Source organism: Emys orbicularis, chromosome 2 (genome assembly GCF_028017835.1).
Source record: "Emys orbicularis isolate rEmyOrb1 chromosome 2, rEmyOrb1.hap1, whole genome shotgun sequence".
Classification (NCBI taxonomy): domain Eukaryota; kingdom Metazoa; phylum Chordata; order Testudines; family Emydidae; genus Emys; species Emys orbicularis.
The window spans coordinates 32,840,873-32,867,211 of record NC_088684.1 but is presented as its reverse complement, the minus strand read 5'-3'; the positions used below and the strand labels follow the sequence as shown (position 1 = coordinate 32,867,211).

The 26,339-nt window shown below is 38.0% G+C and overlaps 1 protein-coding gene across 2 annotated transcripts in view; it reads left to right on the top strand.

Moving 5' to 3' along the window:
* The window catches only part of EMC2 (ER membrane protein complex subunit 2), a 61,820-nt gene extending 36,516 nt beyond the window's left edge, over nt 1–25,304 (top strand). For both annotated transcript variants that reach the window (XM_065398811.1, XM_065398812.1), the window contains exons 6-11: nt 9,038–9,123; nt 9,288–9,347; nt 12,153–12,234; nt 13,262–13,372; nt 15,142–15,246; nt 24,698–25,304. In XM_065398811.1, the coding sequence (XP_065254883.1) occupies nt 9,038–9,123; nt 9,288–9,347; nt 12,153–12,234; nt 13,262–13,372; nt 15,142–15,246; nt 24,698–24,784 (531 nt within the window). In that variant the 3' untranslated portion in view covers nt 24,785–25,304. The remainder of the gene's footprint in view (nt 1–9,037; nt 9,124–9,287; nt 9,348–12,152; nt 12,235–13,261; nt 13,373–15,141; nt 15,247–24,697) is intronic.
* Nucleotides 25,305–26,339: the final 1,035 nt, after the last annotated feature.

Below are 26,339 nucleotides of genomic sequence, written 5' to 3'. Positions count from 1 at the left end.
GGGGTTTAAAAATAATCTCTACTAACAGCTTGGTTGCATGTTCATGGAAGCAGTACATGGATTTGACCATGTATGTTTACACTTGTCTGCCCCATTTTGCTGGGAGGTAGCTGAATTCTGCACAAGCTGGATGTAGTTAATGTTATGTGGGAACCCAGGTACTATGCTGCATCATTAGGATCTCAAGGCTATGGATAACTTCAACAAAAATCAGGTATATTGTCCTCAATAGTTAATGCAAACACAGCCTCTGCTCAGTCCTCGTATTGTCTCCCACTCCCAACAAGCACAGCTACTGTCTTGTTTGTTTGAATCAAAGCTGCTTCACTTTCATCCAGATCTGTACTTCTGTCAAAGACAGGGAGAGTAATGAGACTGTAGAATCTGGGTGTCATAGATCTAAGTAGGGTTGCCAATTTTGGTTGGCCATATTCCTGGAGGTTTCATCACACCACATAATCTTTAATTAAAGATTAACCTTTATTTCCTGGAGATTCCAGGGCAATCCTGGAGGGTTGGCAACCATAGATCTAAGGGTCATCAGCATGTTGACAGTGCTGTAGCCCAAAATTTTCTCTGCCTCCCTTAGTGGCTTTACATACTTTTAAACAGGAGGAGGTCAGGTGGGATCTTGAGGGACCTGCACATTCTGGTGCCTTTGTGGAGGAGCAGCAGTTGTCTAACAGTATGCTCTGAAGGAAAGGAGCAAATCTACAGAAGAGCCATTCCAACCAGCCGTCCGGGAGGGGGTGGCATTTAGCAACAGCTATAAAATTCTTGTTCTCTCTTACTTCTGCCTTGTTTTTTTGCAGTTTGAAGAAAATTATCTAGTCTTTAGTTTCAGAAGGTTACTAACCCTTTTATAAAAATGAATTTGACCATGGATAAAAACAAAAAATATTCTTGATTTTTGCTTTGAAGAATTTCATTCATTTTATAATTCACAACATTAAATTTCTGTAACATTGAAACCAGTTACACAAAATGTGGAACTGTTCCTTCATGCAAGAGAGTCAGTAACTGCAAAACCATCTCCTGATAATACTCTCCTTCCAACCATGAAATTTAGAACGATCTCAGACTTTCTGTTGGTACGTTTTTACTAATCAAATGCAGAAGTTGATAAATGCTCAAATCCTCACTTCACTTTTAGTCTACTTAATGCTAATTAAAAAGAATCATGACAAATGGAGGATTAGTTCTTGAGCCAGAGTGGGGATTATTAGGTTTTTAAAAGAAATAGCTTGGAAAGGTTCATTGTTTAATAAAGAAATATGTGGCATTCTAAAGCACCTTAGCCCATATGATACTGATTATAGTATGTGTTTCTTTAAGATGACATTTCTTTCCATTAAGAATGTTGGCTTCACAGAGTTAGCCAATAGCTGCTCCAGTGTTTTGTTTTAAACTCTGAGAAATTGATAGGGGGAATTTCATGTCATAAGTTCTGCATGGTCAAGCAACATAGATTTCGTTGCAATGACAGACATTTTTGTCCTGTTCCTGAAATTCTTCTTGAGTTGGAAAGGAAAAAAGAGCCATTTGTATGACAAACTTTTTCTTATAATCTTTTTTGCTGAGATATAAAGAATGTGAAGTACTTCTTCAGGTAAATTCAAACTTAGCTATAGGGGTGTCAGCTTTTATTTTTCTACTTCCACAGCTGCTCTCATTTTTAGAACACTTATAATCATAGTATGTTTTTGAGATTGCATTTCTTGGGCAGTTTTGGGTGAACATGTATTGTGAAATACTGAAAACCCAAATCTGAATTAACTAAGTGAAATTTGTAAATTCATTATTTTTCCAGCAATGTTTACCTTTCTTAAATCTATTGGGTTTTACTTTCCCTAGCTAAAATACTGCCTGAAGTATGCTAAAATGCATGATAATTATAAACTGTCTGTATAACCAAAAAAACCTTCAAAAACAGACTCCAATGAGAAACTGCAGAACTGGAATTAATTTGCAAACTGGACACCATCAAATTAGATCTGAATAAAGACTGGGAGTGGATGGGTCACTGCAAAAACTAAAAACTAATTTCCCCCTACTGTTACTCATGCCTTCTTGTCAACTGTTTGAAATGGGCCACCCTGATTATCACTACAAAAGTGATTTTTCTTCCTGTTGATAATAGCCCACTTCCACTTCAATTGTCTCGTTAGAACTGACCCCCCACTTGGTAAGGCAACTCCCATCTTTTCATGTACTGTGGATATATATCTGCCTACTGTATTTTCCATTCCATGCATCTGATGAACTGGGTTTTATCCCACAAAAGCTTATGCCCAAATAAATTTGTTAGTCTCTAAGGTGCCACAAATACTCCTTGTTGTTTTTATTGTTGTTAATGTAGCCTCACACTCTACAAGGCAGCATGAATGGAGAGAGGAGACACAATAGACGCATGGCAGTGGCTGCAAACATTCCCTGTGGAAACTGAACGTGATGAACCCATGCTATCCCACTGGAGTGCACCACTCCCTCCACTTTCCAAAGTGCCGGGGGGGGGGCGGGGGCGGCTGTGCATGTGTGTGTGAGTGAGAGACGCGCATTGTCCCTTTACGCTGACCCCGCTCCAAGTACACTGCCTTTTTAAGTAGATCAGCAAGTTGAGACAACAGCTGCTGCCAGCAAGCTCCCTCCGTCCTGAGCCCTGTCCTGTTCCTCCCCCCCCCCCGCTCTGTGGAGATGGGGTACAGGAGTGGGGAGAGGGGGATACCCTAACATCAGCACCCCTCCTCCCCCCACCCCCTGCACAGCAAGCAGGAGGCTCCCAGGAGCAGCTCCAAGGCAGAGGGCAGGAGCAGCACATGGCAGTGGGGAGAGGAACACCTGAACCGCCCAGCAATTGATAGCCTGCTGGGCGGCTGCCACACAGGGAACTTAGGGTAGCTGATAAGGGGGCTGCCGGTCCATCCTGGTTCCAAGCCCCCCCCACCAGTTAGCTCCAATGGGCTGTTCTTCCTGCAAGCAGTGGACAAAGCCGGCGGCTGCCAAACAATGTTATAAGGGAGCATTGCACAACTTTAAACAAGCATGTTCTCTAATTGATCAGTGACGTAACAACAAAACAACATTAACCGGGATGACGTTAAGTGAGGAGTTACTCTATAATTCCCATTTCACAGATGGCCAAACTGAGGCACAGAATGACTTGCTGCTCAAGGTTGCAGCTGGAGTATAAATCAAAATGAGGATTAGAACACAGTACTGCCCCAAATCACGATTTTCATGTAAGTCTTTCTGATAGTGGTGTTTTTTTTCTTAAGGTCCGAGCTGTTAGTCTTGTTGATTTACATGAGGATCTCAATTTTTTTTTGGTAAATTTTCAAGCCCTCATGGTTGCAGAAAAGCTTGAAAACATGACCTGAGTGCACTCTAAATGCTCTTCAACTGGAGGACAAATAAAAATGAAAATGTATTATTATTTTGAATCTTTGGTTTTCTAAAAAAAATCAAATCTCATGATTTTATGGGCTTGATTCATGATTTTTTTTTTTTTTTAATACTTCAGGTTGGCAGTGCTGAACACATGAGTATGTGAACTCCTGGTCCAGTATTCAGACAATTTCCCTTTTATTTTGCTGATGGGATTGAAAACCTTTAGACCTATTAATAGAAAACCTATTAAAGTCACGCCCTCCTTTCAAATCGTTCCCAACAATTTTAAATAGTTTCAACAAAATAGCTTCAGTAAAATACATTAACTCACCAATTTCTTTTACTCCGTGCCATTTTAAAAGCACTTTGTTCTTCCAGGTTCTGTGCTTTCTCTGTGAAATGCCAGCACAGCTCTTAAATGTCCAGAACTCTCACTTCAGCTGAGAGTTGCCATTTGTAAGTAAGACATAGGACATTTTATTCAACATTTCCCCAAAAAGGCACTTTTTGGGAGGTGACTAGATGTTGGTTTAAAAATCTGAATTGTTCTGTTTTGGTTTTGCGGTTGGGGTTCGGTGATGGGGAAAATATTAGAAACAGAAAATTAAGTGTAGTGTTCAAGAGACTTAGTGAGACTTGGTGCAGGTAGGAGCCGGGCTTGCAGGGAAGGAATGTCTTCAAACTGCGCACATAATTCATCTCAGACCTGAATGCTATGCACTGCTGATTGGAGCCTGCTAATCATTCCAGATTGTGTGATCTTCTGATGTGACCATGTATCCCGTAGGTGCTAGTCGCAGATGATCAGTTTATACTTGTGTCCTAAAAAAGATGTAAGGTTTCCAGAAATAGGTGGCTTGGGGTCTGAAAGGTCTGTGCTGTCTAGAAGAATACTGTGGTCTGCGACTAGAACTGCAACAGCTGAGAGTCTATTTCCAAACTATTCTGGAAGGGCCTACTTAACTGAAGGAGCTTCATTCAGACGAAAAGAAACGCTCTTTTCAGGGAGAGTGAGCTGACTGCTCTGTATGTTGTTGCCAATGAAGATGTTGGATGCATTGGTTGGCTTGTTGGATTAAACAGCTAATTTAAGTTCCCAAGCAGTTTTGTTTCTGTTCAGTCTCCTGATTTTTTTTTTTTTTTTTTTCCAGGGCATAAAATTAATACCTATTGGAGAACATTATCCAAAAGCTATCTTTTCAAATGGGGGAATATAAGAGTGTGTTTCTTTTTCTTTTGTGGCTACAGAACTAAGTTCTGTTACTGAGCAATTATTTATTTTGCTTTAAATAGTAAATACACCTATGCAAGGATGTAGGATCTCTAGCACCTAATTAATACTACAGCAAAACCCTAACCATCATTAAAATAATTATTCAGAAATGAACTCTGTCAGCCTGTCACCTACAAAAAATAGCTCCTTTCTCTGTAGGTCTTCATATGTCATAACCAACACATTAAACTCCCCTCAGAGGCCCTTGGGCAACCAGTGCAGATCCAAAGCACTGGTATTATGATGCTTGTGGATACCCTGGTCAAGAAGCAAGCTATTGTCTTCTGCACCGGTTTCAGTCTCCAAATGGTTTAGATTAAATGTTGCATCTTGTGATACAATATTAAACAAATTATTCCTTTTGTTGCAAATATAGAGACAGTATTCCTTTCAAATGGTGGCAGCATATCCTAGTCGATAGACTACTAGACTAAAACACAGCAGACCTAGGTTGTAGTCCCAGCTCTGCCACTGGCCTGCTTGGTGACGTTGGGCTAGTCACTTTCCCTCCCTGTGCCTGAATTTCCGGATCTGTAAAATGGGGATAATGATGCTGACCTCCTTTGTAAAGTGCTTTGAGATCTACTGATGAAAAACAGTACAGGTATTATTATTTTATTTTATTAGAGAGACAGCCAAAATAAAGACAAATCTCTGCAAACTGTTGACAGTTGAGCATATTAAATACATTGTTTTTGTCCGTTCCCTTTGTTTATATTTCATCACAGATATTTTTTAATCACCTTATTATACAAATTTTAAAAATTTAGGAAAGTGATGTACAGTATGTTGCTGCTGTGTATAACTAATGCTAGAAATTTTCAAAGCCAATTGGGGATTTAGCTACGCAACTCCCATTAAAAGTAGAAGTATCAACATTATTACCCAAACTGTAGTTTGGCTAGGAAACATGGATTAACATGACTGCTCTTGTGAGTTAGACCTACCACACTGATCCCTCTTCAGATCCCTTTGGTGGCTTCCTCTCTACCTCTGAATTAAATTTAAGTCCCAAAGCATGATGTCCTTGTTTTCAAGATCCCACATAGTTTGGCTTTTGTCATTTCATTTCCCCTTTGTTCTGTCCTAGCAGCATGCCTCGATGTTGCCGAGTTTCCACATGACCTAACCTTCACCCAGATCTTGTTAGCAGTGCTTTCTGTCTTCCCAGTTGCTCTCAAAACTCCTTTCTATCATGATGCCACGGACCTTCGTCCTCTTGGTTAAAAAAATAAGAGGAGTAGCATTTTAAAAAAATCTTGAACCTCCAAGATCTATGCATTACTGATAGGAGTAACCACATGGCCGTAGGCAGTAAGAATTCATCCTCCCTTATCCATTTAGTCCATGTACTTGTTACCCTTACTCTTATTGATTGTATGAAAGTTAATTTTAATCTCTTCTGGGCAAGGATTTCATCTTTCATTTTTCCATTAAGTACCATGGCACCATATACCAACTACAGCAAGAATGTTCATGACTAGTGATGATAAGACCTCAGTTCTGCATCACACCTGAAGTTTAATACTGAGATCTACACTGTATTTTGATACAGTACTGACTCAAAGGAAAGAATTATACCTACTATATTACCAACAATACAGGAAAAATTGTGGGAAATTAGAGGTTTATCTTCTAAGTACTTGTCTAATCCAACGCTGTTGAGTTTGGGATTTGATTACTTGAGTTATCACTTCTTCTAGAGCATAATTACAAAACTTGTGTTGCTTCTTTGCAGACTTGCTCAAGTTTTCATTTAATCTTAGAGGGCCAAAGTTATTAACAGAAAAAATAAACTTCAGTAAGTGTCAAGTTTCTTTCTAACTATGCCGTTCTCATTTTTTTTATATTCTTGAATTCTGTTACAGTGAATGTTACATGCTTGCCTCCAACCTAGAAGAAATTAAATTAGGCAAATCCTAAAAAGATGAGTATGTAATTAGAGATTAATAAAGGATTAAGGGTAGCCAAAAACGTAGAGACTGCAGTAGTCCATGCTTGACTATGTGGCTGGGATGGCGTGACACAAAGAAGTTAATTTTAGAAATATGATTTCAAACTGTGAAATGAACAGCTCTTTAATAAAAAATGAAGCAATATTTATTGAACAATTGTTCATTTCCATGCAACCCAAGCATCTAGATATTTTCTTTACATGGTTTACTTTTGTTACTCATTTTTCTCAAATTCTGTGTGTTCATATAGAAATATATATGAGCCTGGTATTATGGGGCGGGTGGTGACTTTCTTGAGGACTCTGGAGGAAGGGTGGCTCTTGGGTGACCTTTTCATAATTTAGGATTTTTTGCCCCTCGCCTATACCATGAAATTTACTTTAAAAAAAAAAAAAAAAAAAGTGTGAGAAAATGATAGCTCTATTGATGAGAGATCAGCCTGTAAAGCAGGGGTCCCCAAACTTTTCAGGGTCGTACCCCCTCCACCCCTGTCCGCGCATCCCCTCACCGGGAACAGGGTCCCAGCTCCTGGGGGGGCAGAAGCTGTGGGCTGTGGCTGGGAATGGAGCCACAGCCAGTGGCCTAGACTGGGGGCGGGGCTGGGGGCGGAGCCACTGCCAGGTCGGGGATCGAGGATGGGGGCGGGGCCGGGGGGTCAGGCTGGGGGTGAGGCCAGAGCAGAGTGGGACTGGATGGTGCACCCTCCCAGTGCCCCTCCTGAATGTTCCCACAGTTTGGGGACCTTTGCTGTAAAACTTCTACAGGTCCAAGATTTAATAAAGCCCATCCTGGGGCTCAGCCTAATGTAACCTTGGGGGAGGAATTCCACACTTGTGGGAAAAGAAGGAAGAAAAATGATACATGTTTGTTTATTTATTTTAAGGAGAGACAGGAGGGCAGGCAAAAAGCAGCTATTTAGAATGTTAGGATCTCTTTCAAAGGAGATGGGTTGGGGCAGAAAGGGCAGGTGAGGCCGTCAAAAGTGCATGAGAAATGCATTTATCAAATGGCCTATAAAGTTATGATTAATAGCTTTATGGCATGCAAAGGAACATGGGAGATGTGGTATAGATGACACGGCCCTTACCCAAAGTGTGCAATCTAAATTTTAGGTATGATTGGGGGAGGGAGAGTCATGAGCGACAGTAAGAGGATGGAGAGAGAAAATAAGGGATACCTAAGTTTAGTGTGGATACTGCCACCACATGGGGTAGGGGTATATGAGTGCATACAAGGTATAGAGAAGAATGCTTCTGCGTGTCTATCTGCAGTACTTGTGATCATTCAAGGGACAATAGTTTAAGCGAATGGGGTGGAGTGTTGCTGGTAGTACATTCTTTGTGAGGTGACTATACTCTGGAACTTGCTTCCCTGTTTGGTCTCTTGATCTGTCAGAGCCCATATCTGATGATTTTCAGGGCATGCTGGGGTGTTTTGTAGTATGGTATAGGGTTTTGGAGCAAATGGCTGGGGAGAGTCATAGTATTACACCACTGTGTTGTTGTTTTTTTCTATCAATTTTTTTACCTCTTAGAATTTATCCATACCTTTACATGCTGATCCAAAGCCCACTGAAGTCAATGGAAAGTCTACCTTTGAGAATGGTGTCAGCACACTTTAGAAATCCATGTGTGCATATATGCTGCTCAGAATAATGAATTACTAAAATGCTGTGTAGTCTCTCTCCTGGTCGGGGGGAAGTGTAAACTGTTACTACAATGCAATACCTCCATCTCTTGGATTTATATTGTTTCTGTTAAAATGCATTTTCCACACAAATATGAAAAGCAAGTTCGTTTTGGAAAAGTTTTGCACATTTGTCGCATGAATCATTTAAGATGAAGGGCACAAATGCAATAGCTATTTTTTAATTAACCTCATACTCTAAATTATTTTTATGCATTAAGAATGATGAAAGCTTGATTAAGAAGATACTGCAATTTTATACAACACTATTAGAAGTGACATTTAGCTCTTCATGTCAAAAATCTTAAAAGTTGCAGAGAGCCATTCTTAATACAGTGGCAATCAAGATGCCACTGTGGGATTCTCTAATCTCTAGTGACTGACTATCTCTAAAATACGGATCTATGAATGACAGGGTAGGAGACTTTGGGTTGGATAAAGATTAGCATCATCCTGCTGCTTTGTAATTATCAGAATCTGGACAGTCACTTATTTGGATGAAATGATGCATACAATTTCTGCATCCAAAGTAAAGCATATGTAATGTGATTGTAAGAAGAGTTTTCAAATCTCCCAGTGGGATGTCATAGGGCATATTTATAAACTCCAGCTAAGCAGTTGTTCTGCATTGGAATTCCACTGGCATTGAGATAATAATTTGCACAGTCAAATTGCCTTCTTTACAAAAACCCAGGGAATTATGAGAGCCTAATCCTTTATTAATGCTAACCCATAGGCAACAAGAAAGCGTAAGATTGCCATTCGAAAAGCCCAAGGGAAAAATGTTGAGGCCATCCGAGAGCTGAATGAATATCTGGAACAGTGAGTGTTTTACAAGAAAAAGGATTGTGTTTTGCTATTCTGATAAATCTTTTTAATTAAAATGGAATTTGCATTTGATTTATGCCTTTGCTTCCATGCTGTTCATTTACAGAATCTCTACACAAGCTTTTTTTTTTTTTTTTTTTTAATTTCTCCCCATCCAGATTTGTTGGGGACCAAGAAGCTTGGCATGAACTTGCAGAACTTTACATCAATGAGCATGAGTAAGTTGTTTGCTGAGTCTACATAAGAAGTGCTAGGTTGAAATCTTCTCCATGTAAATCAAAATCCATAGTGACTGTTTCTAAAGGCATGTATACAGTTATATAAAGGTATACAATTTGGTGTCCAATATGACAAAGAACATCATAAAGCAATTAGGAACCTGATGTGGCTAGCAAATTCTTTAACAAGGTATTTTATTTAAAAATACGAAGGATTTAACAAAGTGTGTGTGTGTGGGAGAGAGAGGGAGAATGTTGACCACATTTTGTTTAAAATGAATCCTGCTGATGTAAAGAAGAATTGAATAATAACTTTCAGAATATCCTGTTCAGATAATGCTCTTCATTACATCTAAATTTTAAATGCTTGGAGTCTACAAAAATTATCTGTGGATAATTTAATGCTAGGAGTGGATTTCTAGGAGACTTCTGTAGAAGGACATAATACAAATTGTATTCATTTACCATGGTTCCTTTAAAAAAAAACCCCAAGATTGGTCCAAAGTAGGGGCATTTGGTTGCCTGGGTACAAAACTCAGTGCAGTCAAGAATGTTGAATGTTGTAGGAACTTGCTTATTGGATATTTAATGTTTTTGTTAGCTTTTTTTTATTGCTGTAGTGACAGGAGGAAATCCCAGTGTGAGAGGATTAGCCCAAAGCCTTAGTGCAAGTTTTCTAATATTGCAGCATTAATTCTAACCTCCATCCAGAGGCATGTTCTTTTTTTTCTCTTTAGTTCATCACCCAGCTTGAATTATATCATATTGTTTCCTTCCTTCCTTTCCAGAAAGTGGTAAAAGAATCAGATTCTCAGGGAAAAGGTGGCCATTCTCATTGTGCCAGAAAAACCAGTCCCAGTTCCCATAGAAAAGAAATAAAATAAATACTCAGATCTTCTGACTCTCTCTAGATCTACAGTTTTAGTGCACAGATTTTCCATTTCTTTTGGGAAATGTGCCAGCAACTGTATAGGAAAAACAAATAGCTCAGAAAACTTTTTTTATTGCAATGTATAAAAATATATGTTACATAGTGAAGGCTATAGCTACACGATTATTTCTTTCTCCAGTTTTCTGCTTTTTGCTGACGTTCTGCTTTTTTCCAAAAATTTTCTTGAGCAATAGTGTATGGAATTTATCTGAGTTCATTGAAAAATTGAACCACATTGAATATATGCCCATGAGCATTATCAAATAAATAGTTTTCAAGAGTATTGGTTATGAAATAATGCAAATTCTTGGCTGAGAAACAGCTGAAAGTAATTTTTTTAGGAAATGATTGTGGTCAGCCTACCCTTCTCAGCTATGTTATAAATTCTGTTTTGACTTTGAAGCTGGTTAAAGTTACAAATTTCGGCCCTGATCCTGCAAAGATTTATGCACATGCTTATCTTTAATAACTGTAAATAGTACTCAGTCCTGCAATCTGATCCATTAGTGAGGAATGGTGTGCCTCTCCATAGCCTCAGTGAGGGGTCTTGGAGTAGCCATCCATATGTGTGTAAGCTGAAATCGGGGCCGTGATAATATATAATGATAAATGTATGTACCAAGATATTATGAGTAAATTGTGGACCAAAACTGCTAGTTTTTATTTTAAAAAATACAGTCCCTATTACAAATATAAAGTGTACAGCTATAAACTTTCATAACATGGTTCATTTGCTATTATAGCTAAAGTAAATATCTGTCAATATTTACTTTATGAACCCCAGTTTTCTGGGTTTGGGCATCTTACTATTTCAAACCACATTGAACTAAGATGTCTTATACCTGGTTTAAATCCAAATTCTGAATGTTCTACAGGTAACAGTGTAAATCATTTGAACCACACTGAAATTTTATGGTTTGTATATTTAGAAAACAAAAAGGCCCCCAAAATGGTTTTGTGAGCTTTTTCTCTATTATTTTTTTAAAGACTTCATTAAAGAAAAGAGTGGTAACTTCCTCTTTTGGAATGGTATAAATATTTCCATTTAAATTTGTATAGTATTTTGTATCTGTATGCAAATCTGGTATAGTTGATTTAGGGGTGTTCACGTTAAGGTGTTAGGTCTCAGTCTTGCAATTAATTCCTAAAGGGTAGACCTAGCAGGGGGTTAATTCCAGAATCAGAGCCTTACTCCATAATTTTCAATGGCTTATATGGCATCAAATAACTTAAAATACTTTCTTCAGCTGTGGAACAAAATGATGGTAGCTTGTCTTTAAAATTAATCAAATGCTTTGTAGCAGTTTGGGTTTTTTAAAGTTTTGAAAAAGCACCAGAAGATGTCTTGTATATTACAGTGGTACCCATCACTGCTTAGTAGGTGTCTTAAGTGTTCACACCTTATATTAATTGTTTCTGTATGCCAAGTCCATTAAAATGACACATAATATATACTCAATACTGGTCATTACACTGTTGGGTGTGGAATCCTTCAATAACTTCAATGCATAGTCCTCTGAAAGAAACATGAGTTCACAATGATATCAGATCATTTCCATTGAGCCTATTTCAGTTCACCAGGTATTATGATTTTATATAAAAAAAGAATAAATCCTCAATTTTTTAAGGTTTCAGAGTAGCAGCCGTGTTAGTCTGTATCCGTAAAAAGAACAGGAGTATTTGTGGCACCTTAGAGACTAACAAATTTATTCTGTTTTATTATCATAAATTTCATGAAATAATGAGAGACAATATACGATTATAATAAGGAGGGCTAAAAATACTGAATTGTAAAGAATACAATAGCAAAGACCTGTACACACATCAAATCAGCAGTTTGTTGTATGTCACTTTCTGGTTTTGATGTTCCTCAGCTATGCAAAGGCGGCCTTCTGTTTGGAGGAGCTTATGATGACTAATCCACACAACCACTTATATTGTCAGCAATTTGCTGAAGTAAGTATTTTCAAAAGAATCAATTGTGTTTGAATAGCTGTTCTGGTTTTGCTACTAATGGGAATAATACAAATAGAATACAAAATATTTTTTTTAGTATGTTTCACCTTTGGGATTTTAAGTAAGTACAAAGAGGAGGCATCAGTTTAAAACACCCGATAGAACTTTGCACGTTCAGTAATGATTTTTTTTTTAAATCCTAGGATTACTATTACTAAATTGTAAATAAGAATTAAACCATCATTTGTTGAATGTACAAATTCTTATTGAAATAAACTAAGCTTGTTGAAATGTTTATGCTCTTCAGTGAAGTTTCAAAACTAAATGCATGAGAAATTAAACCTTGACATAATATTAATGCTTTTCTTGGGAAGTATGTTTTGCTTTTGGTACAATCAAGGGGCCAGATCTTGCAGTCCTCCTTTGTAGGAAATCTTGCCTGACAGAGAATTGGGAAAAATTACAGGATTTGGCCCAAGATATTTAGCAGTTTGCACTAGATTCCAGTTTTTAAATAAAAAAAAATGGCATTATTATTAGTGGGAGTAAATACAATTCATTCTGTTTACATGGATTAAATATTAGATAATTGTTCAAATTTAAGAGTCTGCTTATATCACTTTGTGGTTCCTAGAAATCCAGATTTCTAGAATACATCTTCTAATATGTATTCCCTTCTCTAGCTAATGTAATAATGGGAATTCATTCATTTAATTTCTCCTTTATTCTGTCAGTGAGTGACATTTAAAATAGCAGTGACTTTTTTTATAGTGAGAGCATCTTTTTTCTAAATTTGATTATTAAAAGGATTAGGTACCTCACAGACTAGTGCTTTGCCTTTTGTGTTTCACATGACATTCAAGATTTAGATGAGTCTTAATGGTCTTAAGAGTAGTTTCTATAATCTCTTTCATTCCGATAGAAAATATCTACCTACTGCAGTTTCTGGTGCCCGAGGCATGATGAAACATGCAAATTTTCAAAGTAGTAAAATAAAACAGGTTTAATCAGTCTATAATTTTAACAGGTTAAATATACCCAAGGCGGGCTTGAAAACCTTGAGCTATCAAGAAAATATTTTGCACAAGCATTGAAACTGAACAACAGAAACATGAGAGCTTTATTTGGACTATACATGGTGAGTTTGAATGAATACTCATTGATTGTGTGTTGTCATTTAAAATTCAGTAATCTTCCTAGTCTAATATAATAGTTTTACTGATTTGAATGAGCGTTATTAAATATCAGGAATGAACTGTTTGTTTGGCCAACGCACTAAGGGCCTGCTTCCACACCAATTTAAATCAATGGGACACAAGAGGACCTAGATTCTGTTCTTGCTCTACCCCTGACCTTCACATCACCCTTCTGTGCCCTTAGTTCCCCATATATCAAATCAGATAATTATACGTCAACCTGCGTAAAGTGCTTTGAGATCTAGTTAGCGCACTGTAATGTGGTTTTGTTTTTGTTTGGGAATTTAATTGCAAAAAGTGTGATTATTCTATAACCTTGTCTGTACTACAGAAACTTTGCAAAAATTTCCCCAGTTTCCTACACCAGTTCAACTCCACCGGGGGTAGCAACAGAGGAAGCCTAGTGTAAATGAGTTGCCGACATTTTAAGTAATTCACCTTTGAAAAGCAATTGGATAAAGTGAACTGTGAGGGTACTAGAATTATTATTTATTTAACCTTAACTTACCATTTACATGCATTTTGGGGGATTGGGTTATTAATGGTAACAGTATGTGCTTTTTAACAATTATATTTATTATTGTAGGACTGTCTTAACCTTAAGTTAACAATGTGTTTTTACTTGGGAATAAAAAAAAATTAGTGGACACTAGCCGTCAATTAGACATTTGGTAATGAATCAAGCATACTATATGTAATATCTTCCCTTTCTATTTAGGGCACACTCAAGCACTGAATTGTTAAGCATTAATGAGACCAAATTAATAATAAAATAAAACCGTTTTCCTAAATCTGTAGCTTCTTCATTACTGAGTGGTGATGTGATTTGTTGCTGCCAGAGTATGTAGAGTCCCAGTGTTTCTGCAGTCACAAGTTGGTTAATTAGTTTTGAGAATTTTCTGCAAGCAAGCAATTATCCCTTATGTGTTTTACGTTAATGGAAACTTCTCTAATGAAGCTATGTTCAACATTTATATTTATTTTAAGGGTAGACATGCACGAAGCCTGAACTACCTTATAACTGTTGATCTCTAATATGTCAGTCTGGATACTAAGGGTATGTCTACACTGCAGTTAGACACCAGCGACTGGCCGATGCCAGCTGATTCAGGCTCTCAAGGCTTGGGCTAATGGGCTGTTTAACTGCAGTGTAGATGTTTGGACTCAGGATGCAACCAGAGCTCTGGGACCCTCCCACCTTGCAGATCCTAGAATCCAGACCAAGCCTGAACATTTCCACTGTGGTTAAACAGCCCTTAGCCCGAGCCGCATAAGCCTGAGTCAGCTGGCACTGCCAGCAACGGGTGTTTTACTGCAGTGTAGACATATCCCAAGACATTGGGTTTTATAGCCTCCTTGCCAGCAGATGGAGACAGAAAGCTATTTTTGTGACACTTTCACCCCATAAATGAAAATGGACTGATTGAATATGCCCAGTTCTTTTTCTGTCTCCCACACAGGGATAGGAGAGAGGGACCTTCTTGTGGACAGCTGAACCCCAAAGTCTTTAATTTTAGTGAGATCAGTTCTCAATTCTTTGAACAATGTAGTTTTAGGCTGGAGACTGTTTATGAGCCAAGGTTCATTTTACTTTCTCCCTTGGTTCCTTTCTGTTGGACTGTGTGTGGCGCACACCACCAGTTCCTATGGTCCCCTCTTTTGTATATGTATGTATTTTGCAATCTTATTATTTTTTGTTTTGTAATCCTAGTCTGCCAGCCATATTGCTTCCAATCCTAAAGCAAGTGCAAAAATGAAAAAGGACAATATGAAGTATGCCAGTTGGGCAGCTAACCAAATCAATAGAGCTTACCAGGTCAGTATGTTGTCTACATTTTAAAGTCTTCTCCTGGACATACTGCATATCTCCATGTTATGATAAAATGGGTTACTAAAAGGCAAGATGTCTGCATATCTTAATAGCTTTTCTGCTTCTTTTAAAATTAAATAGGACAGATTTGCAGCTTCCGTAAATCAGCATAACTTGATTGATTTCAGGTCACACCAGCTGATGATCTGATTCAAATGTATGCATTCTATTTCTACGTAAAGGACTCTGATGTTTTACGTGCTGTATTAATCTGTATAGTCTACTGATATATTTTTTTTTGTCTCTATTGATTAGTTCTTTCTAGTATTAGCATTGAATGCACAGGGTAGCATTATATGAATCTCCAAGACTTGGGACTATATATTTTGGATTGTTTCATCATATGTGATATGTCAGTAGTCAATTAAAATAGTTTTGAATTTCAATTTTAGTTGTGTTATTTACTAAAAGAAAACTAATTAAGGGTTCTTAGTATTTGCCCTTCCCTTCAGGTTTATAAAGTTCATAATAAATTATTTAACAATGTACCAGATAAGTATCCTAAAATGTGCCAAATCACTGTTGGTGCTGGTTTTCCATAGTTTATGTAGGAAGTGGACATGATATATTGCACAAAATTAAACTTTGTGGGCCAGATTCAAAACTCCAAGACAATGGGAGTCTTTCCAATGATTTAAAGCAGGGATTGGCAACCTTTGGCACGCGGCTCGCCAGGGTAAGCACCCTGGCTGGCCGGGCCGGTTTGTTTACCTGCCACGTCCGCAGGTTCGGCCAATCGCGGCTCCCAGTGGCTGCGGTTCACCATCCCAGGCCAATGAGGGCTGCAGGAAGCAGCGCGGGCCAAGGGATGTGCTGGCTGCTGCTTCCTGCAGCCCCCATTGGCCTGGAGTGGCGAACCGCGGCCAGTGGGAGCCGTGATCGGCCGAACCTGCGGACACGGCAGGTAAACAAAGTGGCCCGGCCCGCCAGGGTGCTTACCCTGGCGAGCCGCGTGCCAAAGGTTGCCAATCCCTGATTTAAAGGGTTATGCATCAGGCTGTATGTAGGTTTAAAATAATTCTTGAATAGGAAACAGTTATTAGCATGTTGATTTCTGCTATCACTCTGCTTTCTGAAATCATGTCCAGAACTTGGTATCTACTCAGCTTGTTTATTACACTGCTCTACAGCCAAAATGCTTCTGAAATAAGTTGTAGTCAAACTTTACTAATTCTGGGTCACTGAGAACGAAAATGATGCTTAAAATTGTTGATTGGCTCTAGTTTTCAAGATATGCTATTGGGTCAGTATATACGACCCTTGACCTGGGAATGGCGGAGGATAAGTGAGTTATAAAGGGAAGGGATCTCAATTTAAACCAGAAATGACTAAAATACATCTTTGACTGGATCTATGAATAAATCTATGACTGAGTTTGGACAGTACTTGCTTTTTAGGCAAAACAATGAATGATGCAATCTGAAGCTGGTATTGCATCATACATGATATGAATTGCATCATGTTATTCCTAGAAGTCATGGATGATGCAATCATAACGAAGCTTACATCACTCTGCTGAACAAATTGCCCTATATCAGCTCTAGAAATCATACAGTGTCGTGCTCTCTTATTTGTCAGTGTTTGATTTTGCAAAGGGACACATTTCTGTTTAGCCAAAGTGAGCAGAGATGCCTCGTACTTGTGTGAACAGTGCAGATAACTTCTGCTACATTTGTGGTGAAGTGACTTTTGCATCACAAAAGCGCAGTATAACCACTATGGTTAAGAAAGCTTATCACCTTTATTTGGGCTCCAAAATTGGAGATCAGGACAAGAGGTGGGCCCCACACATATGCTGCAACACTTGTGCAACAAATCTTCGCCAGTGGTTGAACAGGAAAAGGAAATCTATGCCTTTTGCAGTGCCAGTGATTTGGAGAGAGCCAACAGATCATACCAGCAATTGTTACTTCTGCATGGTGCCTCCAGTTGGGAAAGGTGTGTCAAAGAAGAAAAAGTGGACTGTGCATTATCCAAACATTCCATCAGCTATACGCCCAGTACCCCACGGAGAAGGACTGCCGGTTCCTGATGCACCAGAATCATTCTCACTTGAGTCAGACGAGGAAGAGGATGAAACTTCTGGTCCTGAACCATCAATGTCACAGGACCCACATTTTCTCCCATCCTCCTCCTCTGAACCACACCTCATAACACAAGGTGAACTGAATGACCTTGTCAGGGATTTGGAACTACCCAAGAGTAAGGCAGAGCTGTTGGGCTCCAGACTACAGCAGTGGAATCTCCTGGCAGGTGATGTTAGGGTTTCCATGTTCCGTGACCGTCAAAAGGATCTTGTCCCATTCTCCTTCATGGAAGGTGATCTTGTAGCCTGCAACAACATCGATGGTGTGATGGCAGCCCTCAACATCGTTCACGATCCAGATGAGTGGAGACTGTTCATTGATTCAACGAAGACGAGTCTTAAAGCTGTTTTACTGCATAATGGCAATGTTTTGCCATCAATTCCAGTTGGTCATGCAGTCCATATGAAGGAAACCTATGACAACATGAAACAACTTTTGAGGTGCATAAACTATGACCAACATCAGTGGCAGCTTTGTGGCCATTTGAAGGTTGTTGCTCTCTTGCTTGGTCTGCAGACTGGATACACAAAGTACTGCTGTTTTCTATGCGAATGGGATAGTCGTGCAAGAGATTCCCACTACATCAAGAAAGATTGGCCACTCCGACAGTCATTGGAGCCTGGGAGGAAAAGTGTTCAGCATCCACCACTTGTTGAATCAAGGAAGATTTTGTTACCACCCTTACACATCAAGCTGGGTCTGATGAAGAACTTTGTCAAGGCCATTGACAAAACACAAGCAGCTTTCAGGTACCTCCGTGGAAAATTTCCAAGGTTAAGTGAAGCTAAGATAAAGGAAGGTGTCTTTGTTGGTCCTCAGATTCGTGAACTTCTTCGAGATGATGCATGTGACCATGCACTGCATGGCAAGGAAAAGACGGCATGGAAAGCCTTCCAGTTAGTGGCAATAAATTTTCTCGGAAACAACAAGGCAGACAACTACAGGTTGTTGGTGGAAAACCTCCTCAAGGCATACAAAAGCCTTGGTTGCAACATGTCACTAAAGATACATTTTTTGCACTCTCATCTAGATTTTTTTCCACCGAACTGCGGAGCAGTGAGCGACGAGCACGGCGAGTGATTTCACCAGGACATTGCAACAATGGAGAAACGCTATCACGGCAAATGGAGCCCATCAATGCTTGCAGACTATTGCTGGACAATGACAAGAGATGCTCCATTTAATGAATACAAGAGACAAGCCAAGAAGCGCCGAGTAGACACTGAATAGGACTAAACTATGTACAGAATAGTTTTTTGCCTTTTGTTTCATAATAAATTTTATTTATATAACCCTTTTGCTGATTTTTAAAGTGTTACATAAACAGGACAGGTGAAATATTATCATGTAAAGCAACCATAAAGACATGAAAAGACCTAGGTTTACAATTTATGATTAAAACTCTACTATCTACACAATATACATAGACATAAAATGTAAAAACTTAAATATCTTAGAAACAGTAGCCAATCAGTTGTTTTAATTGTCATATTTGAATTCAGCACATCAAAATACATAATAAATAGCACAGTTTATCTCTGAAGCAGATGACTTCTCAAAAATTGTAGACCAGTGTTATTTGTACTCGGTAGCAACTGATGACCACAATAAGGAATAGCACTCCTTGTGCTAAGGAATGGTCCCTTCCCCGAGTTTACAGTCTAGTTTAAGACAAATCACATAATGTGGATGTAACAAACAGAGGGGAATGGGGTGGAGAAGAAGACATTTATAGTGACAAGTCTTTCCTCTGAGACTATTTTTGTCTGTGTAGTACAAATTGAACCAGCTCACTCACTCAGGCCTATCATTCAAGGCAGATAATACCAAATTCACTGAAGATGACACACAATGAAGAAATCCTTTCACGAGCCTAGCCTCCCTAGTAACACTTTCCATGCTGTTGTATGTATAAGGTTGTGGTATTGCAACACACGCCTTTCTGGTCTCTCTCACCCTCTTTTATCGAACAAAATTAAGTGTGAAGAAAAGTCCACTTTTCTCTTTGCATTGGTATCCTTTCTGGTGTACGTTGTTATTTCAGTGTCTGGGTGGAGTGTGGTATCTCATTCCCCCACAGTGCCTTATTAGGATGTTTTACCTTGAAGGTGCCTTACTGCTTTCTAGCTTAAAGCTATTTAATGGTATAACTGATGTTCTGCAGCTGACGCTTGTGTAATTTAATTGGGCTTTCTCTTCATAACATCAGGTCCTGACCACATACAGCTTTACTAAAGCAAGAGGGCACATAGGGTATAGCTTCTCTGGAAAGTGTCAATGGCAGATGGTAACTGTGAGACTGTTTCCACTTTGCACTGTTAGTCAAGTGGTTCCTGACTCAGCACACTGATGATTTCTCCTTTGAAACAAAGCACAGTATACCCATAAAGAAATGCACAGTTACGTGATAATTAAAAGGATGGCTTAGGTCCCCATATTTATATGGTTAACTGCACTTCATTCCTTATGTCAATAAATCATCAGCATATTTCTTCATGACAATAAGCAGTGTGTGTGGAATGCCATCCTATCTTTTTATATATGATTTGCACAAAAATGTGAAAGACTCCCATTGACTTCAATACACATTGAATTGTGCCTTATGTATCTTAAGTAAAATATTGATAGGAATCCCACGGATTGGGGAGCAGAATGTGAGTTGCATTCGGTTTCTTGTAGCTAAGTACAGCAGGATAGCTTTTAAAAGATGTATCTTTCAAAATTAATGCAAATACTAGTGCTGTTTTCATACAGGAATAAAACAAGCCACAGAGATTAAAGGACTCAAGGCAAGTTTTTTTTTTTTAAAGTGACTTGGGTGCCCAGTTTAAAACACTGGATTTTGGGGGACAGGTGCTCAGCACTTTCTGGAAAACAGCCTCTTTTAAGGTGTCTCAAGTTGAATACCCAAAGTCACAAGCCCCTTTGACAGTGCTGGCCTTAGTGAATTGGTGGCATAGTCAGGATTAGTACTATGGAATCTTGAGTCCCAGGTTGGAACTTTAAAACTAGCGGTTTATTAGTAAAAATGAAAGCTTGTAGTTATTTGATTCACAGCCACTTATTTTTGTTCTTTTCATGTGGCTGTCTAACAGCTCAGTATCACTCAGGAAATATGATTTGTGTGGTTATTTTTTGTTTTGTTTTTGTTTTACTCTATGGTGCAGTTATACAGTTTTTGTGAAGTTATGTTGGAGCCAGGTTAAAATGATTGGCTCCCCTTTCTCAGTTGATGCTTACCAGAACAGATCACATTAACACAACTAAAATATATATTTAAAACAAATGTCAGAACTTCTTTGTGCCTTCATTTCTTTGTGACACATTGCATACTTCAGATGTATTTTATAGCAGTTTGGGATAAAAAGTGACAAATACCATATCTGACTGAAACTGCAGGGGGGATTTCGATTTGTAGCATGTATTTACTCAAATTAGAATTTGGACAGCAACTGGCGTGAACAACATTCCTCTTGCCAAAAAAAAATAAAAAAATACAGCTGGACAGGACCATTTCCCAATCCCACACTGCTTAAAATGTGAGTCTGACAAAACCGTGGTAGGGTTTGGTGACGCCATAGAAAATCCAGGTGGTACAGGAAATGGTGGTGTTGCAGTAGGTGGCCGTCTCCCTTCTGAGTTGATATGGAATCAGACCCCTTGCATAATATTGTGGTGTTGAAGATGAAACTTTGGTCACTTGTGCCAATTAACGTCCCTATGGCCTTTTTCATGAGAGGAGATTTCATTTTGGATAATTAAATAGTCTACGAAACTCCACCCTTCTCCCACATTCCCCAAAGTTCTATGCAAAGTGAGATAGGAGACATAAAATCTTAGTGAGTTTGCCAGGGGTTTATGAGTTCTGCTATGTGGACTTGCTGACATTGTCAGCAACTCAGTTTGTCCTTCAGTCATGTCTGTTCTCTTACTCCAGAGAGGTTATGCATTCTTCATCCTGATTTGGCTGCCTAGCAAAGTAATGTGGATTTGTGGCTCTGAATATGGATGTTTTAATTGAAGAAGTGTAGAGGTGTTGGGAATCTATTGCAAAATATATGCTCTTCAGATGGCTTTTCCATGTGGATTTTAAACTTAGATTCCTACCAGTTTCATGCACAATTCCATTAATTTTGGATAACTTCCTCTATTTTGTCAAGTTCAGGTCTACAAGTTTATTTGATAAATATTCAGTTGTTTTGTTTTTCAGTGGATCTCTATTTTTGATAAGCCCTAATTAAAAATGTTTCTTTAGTGGCCTACTTCTCTTCATCTGGCTTCTGGAACCTAATTTTAGTCTTTTGCTTTGTTTTTTCCTGTAAGCTTGAGTCTCTATTCAAACTATTGAATTACTTTTGTTTCTTGTATTAAGTGGTTTATTTTATTTGTGAACACTCTGATGAAATTAAAAAAAACAAAATTTAGGCAAACAATTTAGGAAAACAAAATTATCCAAGATCTGTCAGACTGGAATAGGCTCCCAAGGAAAGTAGAGTTAGGAAGGTCGAATTAGATCGTGAATTTTTTTAGGAGTACAAATATTTCCACTTACGTATTTTTTGGCAATCCATATTTATTTAGGTGTTCAATATTTGTCCATCCTTGCTAACTAGTGCTTCTCTAGCTGTGCCTGGTCTAGTAGAGAAATGTCCATTTAGGAAGGGAGAATTGTCTGGTATCTAGAACTCCTGGATTCTAACCCAGACACTAAAAACAGGATTACTTCTCAGGGCATTGGGTTTAATTGTTTGTAAAAAAAAAACACTGTTAACCCATCATATGAAAGCCTTTATAAAAGTACCAACTATTGAAGAATAAGTGTATTTCTATTACATTAAACACTTGAGACTGGTGGCTTATCATCAAGGTTAGGTTTTACATTGTGTGGAGGTCACAGAACATCTTTTTAGTGAAATTCTGACCTGTGGTATCAAAGCAAGCTCCCTACAGTTGTATATAAAATCCATTTATTTAACTATTGACATGAATCACACAAAAAGTGAAGAACTACTACTTTCTTTCTGTCGCTTAACATCGAAACAAAATATGGCTACCTAATACTCTCCAATTAGATAATTGGTTTAGCATGTCCTGTGGTAAAAGCATTTCAGCAGAGGCAAGCAAGTTTGATTAATGCTCATGAAAATCTTTAATGTGATCCCACTCGTGGTAACTTTCCAGATAAATGTTTCTTAGGCACACTGCTAAATTCTTCAGTGTTAGTGAGTCACATGTTATTTATGATTGGAGAGGTGATTCTGTTACAAACCATTTGGGAAACAGAAAATTAAATCATGATTAAAAAAAAAAAAAGGATTCCGGCTCAATCAACTGAATTGCAGTATAATGCCGGAATAGACAAAATAATTGGTCGTCAAGGAAAATTTGAAGTGATTAGATTTCAAGCTTCTATTTGTTATGATGTGGAGTTTAGTTTTATTTGTTCTAATTTAAAGTGCATGTGTCAGTATCATTAAGGCAGCCACTCATGAAACTAACAAGTAATGTTTCTTAAATTGACATAAAATATTAATTTTGTTCTCAATGTCCTTAAAGCAGAAACAGAAGTAAAATTCTGCTAATTTTGAAATCCCCTGCCTCCCTTCTCCAATCACCCCCACCCCATCCCCCAACTATTTCTACCATGCAGCATTACTTTTTGACCACACCGTGCACAGGCTTCTGTGCTATTACTGAAAGAATCACAGGAATCATAACACATGTTTCTTTTTTAATTTTTTTAAATCAAAGCTGTTTCTCAAAGAATTGGACCTCCCCAAGTATTTGATTAGGACTGTTCTTGTTTTGTGTAGAAAAAGGAGGGCATAGAAGAAAGGTTTTTTTCTGTTCTGTTCAAATCCAGGCAAAAGATACTTTGTCAGCTGGGAAGGCAAAAAGCAATCTCTGCTGTTCCTCTAAAGTGTTATCATTATGGGCAGTTATGGGAATCTGACAATTTAAAAGGTGGATTTACATCTACTAGCACAGGCAAAATTAAATAGCATTCCACTTCCAGAAAAAGCGAGGTATTTTTTAGTTAAGGGATACAGTAAACAGTTTGTCATCATAGCTACATTTTATGCTTCTAGATATTTAATTTGTAATGCTCCTTTATTTACCATACCAAATCTAGTTTTTTAACAACACAAAGCTAACAGCTAGGAATTAAGGGAAACCTAATGCTAGACTGTAGCCTAAGGGGTCAAAAGCAGGTTAACAGCTCCTGCAGCTTGCTGCTGCTGTGATATTACCTGAGCTTGATCACTTAATCTTTCTCAACAGGTCATGAGAAGTTTGCTAAATTAAGTTAATTACAAGAGAGATGGGACACATCATAAATCAAGCATTAAGCATGCAGGACAGCAGTGGTATTTGAAGAAAAAAATCATTAAATTGTAAATTTATTGAGTGTTTAGATGTTAACATTTAGTCAGAGAATAGGGTATTTTACTAACAGCAAATTATAGTCAGTACTTCTTTATCACCAAAATATTTAGTGTGGGTATGTTTTAAAAAAAAAAAGAAATGGTGGTGGCTCTTTTTTCCCACTTGACTGAAGCACCAACCTAGCCAATAAATCTGTTGTGTTATATCAGGCTGATGAGTGATGGGAATTGTCAGTACAGTTAGAAAACTCATTTTGAGATCAGCATGGGGTAGTCAACAACTTCCCCCTCCGCCCCCCCCCCCCTCCCCGATGCTAGGCTACTAGTATAGTATGGAATTTAAATGCTAAAATGTACAAAGGTAGTATTTGCATGGCTTCATATTCCTTCATTACCAATATGGACTTTATTTCAAATTCAATCTGGAATTACAATTGTAATGGTAGATTATAATTTAAATAAAAGGTTCTGACTCACAATCACAGTTGAACCGAGAAATACATTTATGTGCTCACTGCCTTGCTTTACAGTATGTTTTTGTAAGTAAACTATTCCATTCCCATGCTGTAAATAATATGGAGTCTTATTAGTTTTTTTATCATGTGCAGATCCTGCCTCTATCAAAATATGAACATGATCTAAGTTAAATCAAATAAAAGACCAGCTTTTTTAAATGTTTGTGATAAATCACAAAGCAGACAATGGAAAAATTCTCTTTTCTCGTGTTAAGGTAAATGCTAACTTAAGTGGTACAATCTTATTGAAACATTTGTTTGTCTTTGCAGGAAATTGGTGGACTGTGTGTTTTAACAGTTATTTTTGATTAACGTTTAGAACCGTAGCTTGTACAAGACTATTGCACAGCATTGTGTAGTGCATTTTCTGTCACATGACTGGTAAAAGTGAGTTTATTCTTTTCCTTAGTTTGCAGGTCGCAGTAAGAAAGAGACCAAGTACTCTCTCAAGGCAGTGGAAGACATGTTGGAAGCCCTGCAAATCACTCAATCTTAGGCCGTCACAAAAAGATCTAATGTTAGATTTTACAACTCCATGTTCAACCTTTAATGATCTATGAGTTATGTTACTTTAAATGCCTAATTCCATTGTTAGTTAATGTGCTATCTTAAAGGATGTTTTTATGAACATTTAAAATGTCTATTTATTGCTGCTGTGAAGAAGACACAATGAAACTCACTGAAATGTATAACTTATCCCAGGAAGATAACAAAGAAATTAAACGTATTGCACATCAGTCTCTTTAGATCCTGTATGTACAGTGACTGCTTTTTAAGCCATAACCTGATGTAGAAATAAACTTGTTAAATGATCAAGTACAATTATGTATTGGGCCTGCAGACTTATACATATAGATGAATACCATATGTTAGATAAAATTATCTTAATTGAATACTTGAGTTAAAATGTGGTAAAAGGTAAACAATTACTGAGCAGTATTCATTATACAAACATGAATCATTACTGTACCTGTGCACAGTTTATTCAAGAATAAATTTGATATTAAAGTTTTTAAGATATTTTCTTGTGTGTAGAAATGGAAGTAATATAATCATGCCCTTGGTTTCAGTGGAAATAACTCACATGCTTAAAGATAAGCATATACTTAATGCTTTGCTGGAGCCTTTGTGTATAAATGCATGAGCAAGTATCTGCTTGTCTATGCAGCTATGTGATTGATGCATCTGCCTGCACATTTTTTATTTGTGCAGTTAAGGACAGAAGGAAACCACCTCATGCTTCAAGAGCTATATGAATACAGCATTGTGTACTAGTTTTGATGTTTACTGAGCAAAACAGTGCAACTCATGGTTTATGAATCTTTGGTTCAGTCAGAATTAAGCTGCTGTTAATTCATAAACTATGGCAATTTAGTCATGCAGATGTTTCTTCTACTGCAGTTTCAGCAATCGAGCTGCAGAGTGGAAATTATATCAACTAAAATATTCCACTCAGAAATACTTCAACCCTTGATTTTAATGATGGATATCAACATAATTAATAGTATGGCTCATATTTTAAACTTCATATTCTTCTATACCCAGAGTGAGGTTAAGTCAAAGGCACTATAAGCCTTCCTAAGGCCCCAATTCCTGTGGTCATGTGATGAGATCAGAGACTTTCAGCTTTCATTGAAATAAATAAAAGTTTCTGTCCCTCAAGGATTCACAAAATAGCTTGAAAACATGACCCAAGGGTAACTGATACCTGCCGGAGTCTGCCTACAATAGCTCAAATTGCTGTTTTGAACAATAGCTCCAAAAATGTGAACTGACTTATTCATCTTAACTCTGAAACATGCTTCCACCCCAAGCAGGAGTGGGGTGTGGGCAGTGGGGCCTTGAGATGTGGGTTTTGCCCTAGATTGCCTTAATTCAATCCTGCTAAATACCAAAAGGCATGTATTATAATGGACTTTTTCACATTTCAGAAACATGGTTTACTTCATTTCGGTCACTTCACCTCACAAAGATTTAAAACAAAATTCATTAATTTGGTTTTACAGTGAATCATTGAGACAAAGCATGAAGTGTTCCCAAACAATGGGTTG